We start from the raw sequence: 13,192 nt of genomic DNA on the forward strand, positions 1-13,192 counted from the left end.
GTGGAGATGCTGGTGATGGGCAGGTGGAGATGCTGGTGATGGGCAGGTGGAGATGTCATGATGGGAGCTATGGGTGGCAGCTTCTCTTTGTGCATTGTCTAAGGAGCACAATTACAACCAAAAACCAATCTCACATATTTGGCTTAATAAAAGGGAGGCTTCAGAGAAACAGACAGCACCAAAAAGCTGAAACTTCTGGGAGACGGAGGCAGCATTGTTATGTGGGGGATGAGTGCCAATTGAACAAGCCGCAGTTCACCAAAACTTGTTTCTGCTCATTCTGCTGTCAGACGGCACACAGCATAACACACCAGTATTTGCAAATTAGCACTTACACATTTTTAAAAGGAACTCCCTGGATTCAATAGGTTCTGGAAATAATTTTTAAGACAAATGGGGGTAATCCCATTTTCTAATGAACTCTTTGAAATGATCTGAGATTATTTAAAACATAGTGGCCCAAATTATCAACGTCCACTGGTAGTCATGGTTTTCTTTGTCTTCTGGTAACAGAACCCTGGATTTCATCTGGCTACGAGTCTATCCAGCAAAAGATGACATTTCCAGACTCCCTTGCAGCTACTGTCCTGAGTGACAGTGATGGCTAGTGAGAGCTGAGTGGTACTGACATGTGCAACTTCTGGGTTAAACTCAAGAACTGGTTAGATCTGAGTGGTAGTGATGTGTGCAACTTCTGAGTTCAACTCCAGGACTGAACCAGTTGCTTCTCATATTCTCCTCCCTTTATGTCAAGGCTGCCACACAAAGGGCTTGCAGGTGCTAAGGCAACAGCTCCCCCCCAGGAAAGGTGGAGCAACAATGTGGAAAATTCCTGGGCTTTTGAGTGACCCGTGGAGTAGGTCTCTATTGCCTTTGGTCTGTCTGTCAGCTTTGACTTTTATATGGGACAAAAATAAACCATCTATTTGTTAAAGTCATTAATATTGTGGTCTCTGTTAAAAGAGCCCAACCAACAGCCTAGCTTCCATAGATGCCCCATCGACAGCTCACATTTGGGCACTGGGAGGAGGTGCCTTGTCAGGAGACTACAACCCAGCGAGAGCAGGGACCAGCACCCTCTACCTGTGAGTTAGTCCCTGCGTTACCCCTTTCTCTTTCCTGGGCTCTGCCTTGCCTTGGTCCACACTATGTTTTATTTCTATACAAAAATCAAGGGCCAAGGAAAGATCTGGATGGAAATTATGTTCTTCTAACTATACAGTGGTTTTTTTTTTTTAACCAGCAATTATAGCCCCAGTTTTCTATGTTGCTGAAGTTTTGTTTTATGGAGTAATTTTCAGATAGATTTATATTGAATATACACACAGATATGTGACTTGTTCATTCCATTTCATTTTGTTCACTTATAAATTTGGCCACCTAATGTATACAGGGAAGGTACTCGAGCAAAATGAAGCCCATTCATGAGAAAAGAAAGAAAATTAGTTATAATTCATGGATACATATTCACAGATGGGGAAAAAAGTAAATGAAAGACAAGTTTACCTTTAAAACTCCAGAAAAAAAGGCAAAAAAGAAATGAGAAGTTCAATGTAAGCCATTGTTACGGCTAGCTGATCACTGGAAATGTCCTGTTTTTGTGTTAACAAATAGATGATATTTGTTAATGCATGATGGATGCATTTGTAGCATAAGAACCGCAGCCTAAATGAAATATTCTGGTATATAATTAACTGGTGTGGGCTCTATTTCTTTTTTAGTACCTGTGGAAAGTATAGATGTATAAACATCTGCTCGTTGGCTGAAATAGCTACAGTTGTTCAAATCATTGGCATTTTTATCATAGAACTCACTGGTTTTTGCGGGTTATTTTTCTTACTTGGTTCTAGAGATAAAATGCTGCATACATCACGAGTTTTCCATACAAACGTCTTTTTATACTTATGAACATCCACACTCACAACACACCTTTCTCTAAACACACTCACCTTTCCCTAAAGTACGAATAATGGCTTCTTCTCTCACATGTGTGCTGAATACCCAACATCACCTATATCTGAGAATCATAGTCATGAAAGTAATGAAAGAGCCAGGTTCTCCCAATACAGACAATAAACTGGGGATGCGGGGGTGAGATGCACAGTGGGTGTCCCTTGGTGTGTGGCTCTGTGTAGAAACAGCAGGACCCTGAATGACATTCTCTGGGTGTCTTCATCTAATTTTCATTCTGCTCCCCTAAGATTTTCTGATCAGTTTTAGTCACATCAAGACAACATATTACCTTAAAAACAGATGTTGAGACGTGCTCACAGTAAACAACCCCTTTTCCTGCTGCAACCTCAGCAAAAGTATCTGGTTGGAGAAACATCTAACAGATGACTTGGGCACACGTGTTCCTTTGATAGAGGGGAATCCTTTCCTGGATTCAGGTTGCTTCCAGAAAGTATCTGCTATGCTTCTGGGACTGTTTTGGTAAGTCTGCGTTCACATAAGTGTGTTCATTTAATCCTCTGAGCTCACCTTCCTTTACTTACCCCAGGTAGCTTCCAAGTGTCAGCAAAGTTTATTACACAGAGAATAAACTGAGAGAGGTGAATAAAATAAACTGGCTACGAACGTCATGCATTTCAATAGAGTCTTAGTTTAAAAAGAGATTCAGTAAATGAAAAATGATTTGAAATACTACAACTGAGAAATAAAGTTACTAGAATTCTTGGGCCAATATCTATGTGAGTGGAAGATCTGTACCTTCCCCTTGTAGCAAGGAAAGGTACTAAACTATTAATTTTGGTTTATTAGTTTATTTCATTGCCTTGGTAAAACCTGAATTTATCTTACTGTTTTCTGAGAGTACATATAAAATTTAAAACACAAATATATTTCATGGATGTCTTTTCAGAAAGACATCTTAAAGTAGCAGGTGAGTATATGATTAAAAGTTACCTGAAATATCATATAGTGTGGTTACACTTAGAAATAATTTCAGTTGTCACTGATGGTGGTGACAAAGTGGGTTATAAGCACTGCAGAGGGCATCACTGTGGATTTTATTTATCCTATGAAAGCAAAAGCTTATTCTCAAGGGATGGATGGTTACAACTCTTTTAGAGAGGCTAGTTCAGACATTTCTAGAAGTGATACAGCATTTATTAACAACCTGGTTCAAGGAGAAATCAATAGAGAGATTACAACTCTGTAAAGAAGGTGCCCAGAAGATATTGGCTGCTAACTGGGGAACCTTGTCTGCTCTTCACAGCTATTTTTAGAAAACAATAGTGACATTTATCAAACACCACAGAGAAAACATTGTAAATGTTGTAAGTCAGAATTCAGCAATTAAAGAAAGGAAAGGAAGCATTGTGGGAAAACCTCTATTTGCATAATAGGTATAGAGACCCATACCTGTACTTGAGGTGCCTTAAAGATGAGAATATTTAAGACAACTCAGTAATAAAATAGAATGATGAATATGAATTTTATTATCCACTCAGGTTGTAATTTTGGTTAAGATTTTGCTTTGGAACATAGCAATGCAAAAGAAAATTAAAGCAATTTCTTGGTTTTCCTTCCATATATTTTTATGTGGCATGTTGTAAAAAAAGAAACTAAGATGTGTTGTTTTTTCAAAAAATCACTGTTAGTAAATCTGAGAACATCATGTTATTTTTAATTGCTAAGCCTGTTTCAAAAGTATGTCTGGATCCTGTTTTTATTTACTTTCTTTGTTTTTTTTTAAGTGCTTATGGGAAAATAAATCAAAAGAAAATGTAGTTCTGTGCATTTGTACCATTTAGAAAAGCACAGGGCTGCAGAGTGAAGTAAGTCAAACTTTCTCGAACAAGAATGAGCTTCTCGGGGTTTACAGAGTTCACAGGAGGTGACCACATGCACCCTTCAATCCAAGGCATTTCTGACAGACTAAACACCCTCGGGCAGAATGCAGCCCTCAGGGAAAAGCCACTCACCACTGGGGATGGGGACAGCGCGATGTTGCCCACTGACGCCTTCAGCTCATCCACAGTCGCAGCATTCTTAAGAATGTCTTTCGATTGCAATGGTTTAATCTTGATGTTGAATTTCTTGTGGGATTCTTCTTCCTCTTCCGATTCACTTGAAGAATAAAAGTGCTTTCCTTTGGTAGGTAAAACACAGTTAAAGATATGTAACTTGTTCTCCTACCAGGAGACAGTGATAAGCAGGAGACAAAAGTGCCTCTCATGGAGACCCCAGGAGTACCCCTAGATGGCAGGAAATCCAAGCAAAACAAGCCAAAAATGAAGAGGGAAATGGGTAGAGGCCATTGACCTTTCTTCAGAACTAGTCAAAGATGGTGAATTTTAAGAACAGTGGTGATAACGTCCTGCATGTTTGCCTCAGTTGGCCTTTGTTTATCCTACTCAGCACACACACACACACACACACACACACACACAGAGCCTACTCATTTGCAGAGAGAAGAAGGCTGCTTTGTGGACAATCCATGATGAGCTTGACATACTTCAGAGGGTACTTGACATACTTCAGCTTTGTCCAAAGGTGAAATACAGGGAGAGGACAGTAATAGCTATTTTTCAGTCACTATACATGACAAAGCTACATCAGGTTTTAGCACACAACCTACTATCTACAATTTGCACAGCTGTTTTTCAGCACATTTTCCTCTTTCTCCTCTCTCTTTTCTATGAATAGATTAGGGAAAGATGCCTGCTTGTTAGGGACCAGGCTGTTCTCTACACTGCTTATTGCTCTCTAATATTAGGAATGCAGGACTTGGAAAGATTAGTTTATGTCATCACCTTTGTAAAATCTGAATTTATCTTCCTGTTTTCCAAGAGTATAAACATAAATATAAAACTTAAAATACAAAAAATAAAGAAAGGATATAGCCGGGTTCCTCAGGTCTGATGCTGTAGCCTTCTTCATCCAGCTCAGGGGAATTCTATAAAATACAAACGCACAGTCAGCATTTACAATGCTCACAATGATCAAAAAATTATTCATTTTCCTTTTGGAGTCTTCTATTTAAGGATATAGTACAAGACTTTTAGGAGACTAAGATTTTAATTTTTGAAAGTGAACACTGAGCAATCTGTTTAGATGCTTATTTGAGGATACTCAGAGAGTCTTCCAACTGGGAAAATAAATAAGAAATTAACTGCCTATGAAAGAAAACATTCAAAGAGAATATAACATGTATTTTCTGTAAGCCAAGGACTATACTAAGCAACATGGGGAATACACAATGCAAATCATCTGTCCTCAGGGAAACTGAAATGTATTTCTGTAGCCAAAATTTTAAAAGTACAAAACAGCATTGTTAGATAGGAGTCCAAAGAAAAGGAAATTGGTATGGTTTAAAATAATCAGGGAGGCCTGCATTCAGACAGAAGAAGGCAGAGTGGGAGTCCCTTGTAGGTGGCAGGGAGGAGTCTACACTGAGACACCAAGGCAGAAATGGACTTGTTTCAGATGGGGAAAGGAAGAGGCAGAAATGGACGTGTTTCAGATGGTGAAAGGAAAGGGCACAATAAAGATGATAGACTGAGAGGAAACTGCACAGTGGGAGATGGGGAAATAGGCAGGCCAACAGGCTAGGGGAAAAGTTTGGACTCAATATAACTGCTGCAGCTTCTAATAGGGTGGGACATACTGAAAGCAGCACCTTGTAGTATTCTGGAGGTATGTTCTGGGATAGCCTGGGGCAGAGGAAACTGGAGAAAGAAACTCTAACTCAGAACAGGTTATCAATTTAGGCAAGGTGAGCTAAGAATGTTATTGGTGGTGGGGTGGGATGAATTGAGGACATCTGAAAGGATTGCTTGGGCCTTGGTATTAGATACCGTCACAGGAGAAAAAGGGGAGGGACAATTCAGGAAGATGCAGAAGTTTCTATCCTCCCTCAAATACTGGGAGAGTGCTGGGAATTTAAGCTGAACTAATCATAACTGCAGAAAACTAATTTTTTTTTGTTTTTGGAAATTGCAAGAAGGATAAAAAGCAGCTTGTATTGCTGGGATTAGTATGATCATATTTGAGTTTCAATTATTTGTTAAGTGCTGTGATCCATACTGTATCTTGCTGAACCACATAACACCAAATATGGAAAGAATTATCCCATTTACCAAGGAGAAGACTAAGAGAAATCAGATGCTATTTCACAAGGAAACTCGCCCAGCCAGTGCCAGATGCAGGCCTGAGGCCCAGGCATTGGAGACTGTGTGTTACACTCTACGGAGTGGGGAGATGAAGAGCTCAGTGGTGGCCCTGCTGCAGGCCAGGTTCTAGGCCTGGAAGTGGGAGAGGACAGAGTTGGACAGAGTTTTGGGAATCACTGAAGCAATGAATCAGCGAATTTATTCTTTTTTTTTTGAGACAGAGTCTCACTTTATTGCTCTTGGTAGAATGCTGTGGTGTCACAGCTCACAACAACCTCCAGCTCTTGGGCTTAGGCAATTCTCTTGCCTCAGCCTCCTGAGTAGCTGGGACTACAGGCACCTGCCACAATGTCCAGATATTAGTGAATTTATTCTTGATAAATATTAAATTATTAGTATTTCTCTCTGGGAAGACAACTTGGGTAAAAACAGCAGTTTTTAAAAATTTGTTTATTAATTGTATATATTTAAGTTTGCTGCAGCTGAGGAGTGGAGCTCTCCCCACACTGCCCTGAGGCTGGACTCCTGAGTTCACAGCCAGTGTAGACTCCATATGTTCAAGTCACTTGCTTGGCTCAAAAAGGCACTCAAGGTTTATGTCTGAGTCAAATGCTTCTGAGGGAGAATTCAAGATGGTCAAATAAGAGGAACGAAGTGAAAAGAAATCGTTATGTCACTGGACATTTTCAAGGATCTCTCAGTGTCTGTGGGCAGTTACCTCTCCTGGACAGGACCACGGTTTGATCTACACACACACAGAGGCGGCTACTACGGTGGAGCTTACTATTGATTACTACAGGGTTACCTTTCTATCACTTCCTATAGCCTCACCCTGGAGTGTGAGTGTGTGCGCAGGTGGTAACAGCACTAAAATCCACTCCCTTGTTATATTTTCAGCATATGGTGCTGCCCACATGCTCACATCAGAACCCGAGAGTCCTCACCCGCCTCATAGGGAAGCTGTGCCCTTTGACCCACTTCCCCCTTTCGTCTCTGCCCCCCACCATCATCCTCCTTCTACTTAGTTTGTCTCTATTCCACTTGTATATATTTGTTTTCAGATTCTGCATATAAGCAAGCTCATGCAGTATTTTGTTTTGTGAAAGCCACCTGGATTTTGAACATTCATTGTAGTTTTCCTCTTTCTCTGTGGTGTTCAGAGTTACTTTTTTTAATGCAAGTGTATTGAGATCTCTTCTCTGCTACAAATCTGCCCCTGGCTTCTGGTTGCACTTAGCATGAGAGCCAAGTGCCTCTGTGACATCGGGAAGGCCTCCAAATCTGGCTCCTGCCTGGCTTGAGCCTCACATCTGCATTCTCATCCCTTGACCCTTTCCTCAGTCACCTGTTTTGACCTGAGTGCTACATGCACTGTCTCATTTCAGGCTCCTCGGCCTGCATCTCACTCCACTGAGGTTCAGGCAATCAGCCTTCACTTATACATTGGGTCTTTACTTATACGTCCTGCCCTCCCTGAGGCCCTCCCTGCCCAGTCTGGAGGATACAGTGCACCAAGAATGGAACCCTTCTTATTACTCAGGGAAACTGGGTCTAATGCACAGTGAATTATGGTTCCTGTGTGATGTGATTAGTTGTTAGGATTAAATAGATTTGTATAAAGTTGGCCAGGCACAGTGCTAGAGCATAGTTTGTGTCTAGACAAGGGACAGAGTATGGAATTTGAGGAGTCATTTGGCATTTTAGTTAGCATGTTTACTCTTTGTTGGAAATAGCCTATTCTCATGTAAAATCCTCCCCTATTATAAAATCCTACAGAATAGAGTAGAATTTTTCTAGGTAAAAAATAATTAATTTGGGGGAGGCTGAGGTGGGTTGATTGCCCGAACTCAGGAGTTCAAGACCAGCCTGAGCTAAAGCGAGACCCTGTCTCTAAAAATAGCTGGTGTTGTGGCAAGCATCTGTAGTCCCAGCTACTCTGGAGGCTGAGGCAGGAGGATTGCTTGAGCCCAAGAGTTTGAGGTTGCTGTGAGCTATCATGCCATGGCACTCTACCAAAGGCAACAAAGAGAGACTCTGACTCAAGAAGAAAAAAAAAAGAATTAATTTTGGGGAAAGAAACTACCCTTTTAAAATGTTTAATATTTGCCCTTATGACATTATTTACAGATAATTTAGATTTAAGGTAACAGAAAGGCTGTCATTCACATATGCTTGGGAATTTAACTGCTAAAAATATCAAAAGATCTCAATCCTGGGAAATATAAGATGTGAGAGAGAATATGAGGTGTGTTATGTTCACTTGTAAGGGGAGGTAAGAAAGGACAGGGCCATGAGTTGGCAGAGTGACATGTTGGGTTGGGAAGTCTGAAGAATTTAGCTTTTCCCAGCCACAGTTTTCTATAAAATACAGACCATCTATTATTTACCTTTTAGGGTGGCAAGAATTTAATAACATTTAATACTATTTGATGATTGATGAATACAGCATTCAGTAAATGGCAGTATCAGTTATTATAACAATTCTCATTATAATATTAGCAAATATGCTTAAGCTTTATCATCAAACTTAACTTTTATGAAAGGGGGGATTGGGCTAGGAGAGTCACCTAATGGGTAAGGGTGTTTCACAGGGATCATGAGTTTGGGCATTTGATATGCAACAGAAGTGACCTTGCTGTGAGCTGCTCCATGTGTTCTGTGTGGCTAGAGACCAGCAGCGACCTGGGTCTCACAGACCCCACAGCTCTCCATCTCTATACCGTCCTAATGTGCCTGGCATCTCCTAGTAAGACAGGAGCGCTTCACTTATTTCTATATTCTGTTATTATAAGAATGCTTCAACTCATTTCTAAGTTGTGAAATACTCAATAGAGAAAAACAATCTTCTGATACTCACATATCTTTCCCAATCAATTTCTGCATAAAATCCATTTGGTGCCCCATTGCTTTTTTTCTGTAACAAATTTGAAAATAAAATTAGAAGAGATGCATTTGAATGGAAAAATAAAGGAACAAAAAACACTTACGTGTTGTGTGCATTTAGCAAGAGCTACTGAAATACAGCCTGGAAAGACACATCAGCTTAGCCCCATCACGAGCCAGAATGTGGTACATTTAGCTGCCAGGACGCAGTGCCAAAGGGCCTAAGTACTCACTTCACAAAGACTGTGGGATTCTGAGGCAGGGGGACATAACAACTGGCTGTTCCCAGTTTATTCAATTTCTGAAGAACCAGCAGCACCTACATTATAATTTAGTCATCTGTACCTCTAGGGGCTATGGCCGTGTGCATATATATTACACGGAAACTTTCTGACTTCCAAGCTGTTCTTATATACAATTAGCTCTGACATAGCCAAAGAATCCTCATGCAAGCCAATAACTCACCTTTTAGCATTTCTAACATTGAATTAATGTTTTTCTAATCACCTCCTTGATAAAATTTAAAGGAAGTCAGCTTCAAATTAGTTAATTCAGCTCCTAGTCATTACAAATAATATTTATCTTGTTCATATGTTTTTTCTTATGAAATTATTAAATGGAATTTGGGAATTAATGGTGGGTTTCTGTCATTTGCTGATCTGTGACTTCATGAGCACACATTTTTGCAAGTTGAACAGACATCACTGCTACTGTCGCTGGACTATTTTAAAGTTTTTGCCTAGCACAACCATGACGTATGGCCACTGAGCACGGAAGCAGCATCCCCAAATAGAAACTGCTAAGATTCTGTATGTTTTGTGAGCAAAGGACAAAAACACAAATCAGGTTGGTGATGACACTCTTGTAGTCAGCACACTGAGCAGTGGGGCGCCACTGAGTGACAGCAGGTCTCAGAACAGCACACCAGAGAGTGACGTTGTGAACAGCTAACACCCAACTCAGCAGATGGGGAGAAGTCAGCTTTTCAGGTGTGTGTGGAGGGTCACGGACCATTAGATGCCCCCGGATGTCTGTTATCATGGGATGCTGTGTGTTGACAGGGTGTTCTAATAACTAGCAGTGGATGAGCAAGGCCAAGTAGCACACAAGAAATAGTTAGTGTTCCCGCCTCTCCCTTCCTACCTGCTACCACTGTCCCGAATTTTCTAACTTGAGGACTCTGCCCAGCCTCCACTGACCAGCATCTGGAAACACAAGGCCTGTGCCCACCCCCGCTTTACCCTGCTCCTGACAACTGTCACTGTGCTCAGACCACATCATTTTAATCTTTCATAGAATTGCCTTCATTGAACTAGCACTTCAGGAATACTCTTTCTACTTTGGAAAAGGTTTTTTATAAAATCCAACATCTCAACTCTACACATGTCCACTTTATGAACTTACTGTTGAGAACATGGCCCATCAAATAATGCATCACTTAATACAAATTCTCCTCTCCTCTAAGAATGGGCATGATTCTTATTTTCTTTTTACCATAATTATCTTTATCTTTTAATTCCTACTTTACCAGTCTGTTTGTATGCGATTCCTTTGCAAAATGCTCCCATTTCTTAGGAAGCAGATATAATAAACAACTTCAATATAAAAATCTAATTTATAATAATAGGAAACCAGACAAACTAAGTTGATTCTAGAGAAGTTGTGACTCAGGATGCTTATCTAAAAGCCAGAGATTAGATAAATTACATGATAATCTCACCTCTATAACTAACGCCCTTCAAAACCAAGATAGTTTCTATATTCCGCTGAACAAATTTATATACATGTGTATACATTTTACATTTTGTCCTTACTGACAACATATACCTAACATTGTAGATACAAAAGTTTCTGAATTTTGAGATCTGGGCTGAGTGAAAATTTCCCAGTATCCCATTGAGATAAGGGGAAAGCAAAATGTATAACTAATTTTTTTCTCTTGAAATAAGAACATTTTAAAAACAAACACTAGGAACAAACAACAAGTCACAACAACACATTCTTTCTGGCAGATGCTCAACACACAGACACACACTTGCCCTTCTAGAGGAATCTGGATTCATTCATAACACTGAATTCTTACAAATAGTATCTTTGGTTTCACAAGTGAAAATTATTAAGTTCTGGCCAAACCCCAAGAACAAAAACTGTTCTCATGGTTTCACCCCTGAGCAAGGCTCAGCCCACAATAGCGTGGCAGTGAAGAGGAGGAGTCTCCAGTTTTCAAATGGAAAACTTTGAGCAAGCGGGAGGGAGGAGGCATGACGTAGGGGACACCAGATAAAAAGTCATCTCCACGTAAAAGCAATCCAATTTATGCACCAACACACAAACAATGATTTCTTTTTCTTTCGGAATTTCTTTTTCTTCTTTTTCTGTATTTTTAAAAATTCTACACACAAGTAACTTTTATAAATTGTTATTTAAAGATAACTGAGTCTCACGGAGATGTTACTCTTATCTTACTCGGTGAGGCTCATCTGTGCTCAGATGATGTGATGGCTAAATAAATAAATATGGTAACAACTATGTTCAATTACAAACTCATCAAAATTCTCGATTTCTACAGTGAATGCTCGCCCTTCCCTAGGTCAGCTCACAGCCACGTGGTGACCCTTGGGTGAGAAGTGTTGAAGGCACATGATGCACTGTCTAAGTACTTTTTCTCCACTGAGGGAGGTGCGACTCATTTGGAAAAATCCTACAGAGGAGCAGTGTTGAAAGTGTCCAAGGTGGCAACGTGCTCTCTGTGTGCCGCCCAGTATGGCAAACTGGACACGTGGCAAGAGTGACTGAGTACGGAATTTCAGTTACCAGCCCTCGTGGCTGTCATGCTATTCAACACAGCTAGGGGGATTGTGGCATCTGAACGAGGACCAGTGTCCCAACTGGACATCCTTTGGTCAAGTACACCAGTTCCCGCAGACTAAGTTTCTGCCAAATTCTTGGTGTTTTTGAGCTAGCATTACCCTAACAAATGACCATGCAATTTGCATGGTGTTGTTTATATTTATGTTATGCCTGACTCTTTTTTTTTTTTTTTTGCATTTTTTGGTTGGGGTTGGGTTTAAACCCGCCACCACTAGCATATGGGGCCGGTGCCTTACTCCTTTGAGCCACAGGTGCTGCCCTGCCAGACCCTTCTTTACAGATAGCAGATTCTTTTAAAAATCTGAATCCTTGACTTTTGTCTAAGACAAGGAAACAGCCATCGTTTATGTCTGGTCACTCTTTAAAAGCATGTTTGGATGTCAACACATGAAATCTATATGGTCGATATAAAAATTGGTCCCAGGTATTTAAGAAGTAATTTGAAATGGAGTGAATAAAAGGTACTGTGTTTTCCAGATTTTAAATCAGGATTTTACTCACTATTTCTGTACCCCCTGGGAAATTTCAGACTAAGATGTTTCTTTACCGAGACTTTCCCCTCCTTCAAACTCATACTCCGCTTTGCTACTGGAGGGGGCTCATGTGGGCTGGGCTGCTGGAATTGATTATTTTCATGTAGAAAAAAGTTCCTAAAGGATCTGGTTGTTCTTCAAGACACATACAAAGAGTCCCATGGAGTCCACAAACACACCACTGAAGAAATCATTTCTAGGCCAAATCATGCGGCCTACCGACCACGGCAGGGTTCCCTCCGCAAGTGGACTTTGGGCCCATAATGAGGCTCTATTCAGCAGGCCAGCTGGGCTGGGCCAGGACAAAGGGAGAAGAAGGCGGCTGCACCCTGGGTGTGGGGACCGCAGGGCCCTGCCCCTCATTCAGTCAACACTTGGCTCACATTGAATACAGACAGGAGGACACACAGACGACATCCCACAGAACGCTTGTGTTTCTAGTCCGAGTAGGGGTCTAGCTCCAGCCTGCCTTCCCTTGCATCGCTCTTTCTGAGGGTCACTAATGCACATAGCACACACCTCAGACAGCTCCACATCTGTCCCCTGTCCTGTGCACCTGCTCGGGTTAAGCAAGAACTATCTTCTCACAGCAAGGGCTGTGCCCCTGTTGCCCTGTCAATGTGTACAGGGAGTTAGAAGTTAGTGTACTCTGCATGAGTTAGAGCTGTGTCTGTGCTGGAACACACTGTCACATAGCTGAACCACTTAGCAGTTAGTGTACCCTGCACGAGTTAGAGCTGTGTCTGTGCTGGAACACACTGTCACACAGCTGAACCACTTAGCAGTTAG

The 13,192-nt window shown here is 41.0% G+C and overlaps 1 protein-coding gene across 1 annotated transcript in view; it reads right to left on the minus strand.

The window, feature by feature from the left end:
- The window catches only part of SGIP1 (SH3 domain GRB2 like endophilin interacting protein 1), a 179,018-nt gene that overhangs the window by 86,018 nt on the left and 79,808 nt on the right, over window positions 1-13,192 (minus strand). The window contains exons 6-8 of the mRNA XM_023509889.1: window positions 8,974-9,030; window positions 4,846-4,900; window positions 3,927-4,102 (exon numbers count right to left, since the gene is read on the minus strand). Of these exons, the coding sequence (XP_023365657.1) occupies window positions 3,927-4,102; window positions 4,846-4,900; window positions 8,974-9,030 (288 nt within the window). The remainder of the gene's footprint in view (window positions 1-3,926; window positions 4,103-4,845; window positions 4,901-8,973; window positions 9,031-13,192) is intronic.

The sequence above is a fragment of the Otolemur garnettii genome, unplaced genomic scaffold, assembly GCF_000181295.1.
Source record: "Otolemur garnettii isolate 467f Iridium unplaced genomic scaffold, OtoGar3 scaffold00010, whole genome shotgun sequence".
NCBI classification, from domain to species: Eukaryota; Metazoa; Chordata; class Mammalia; order Primates; family Galagidae; genus Otolemur; species Otolemur garnettii.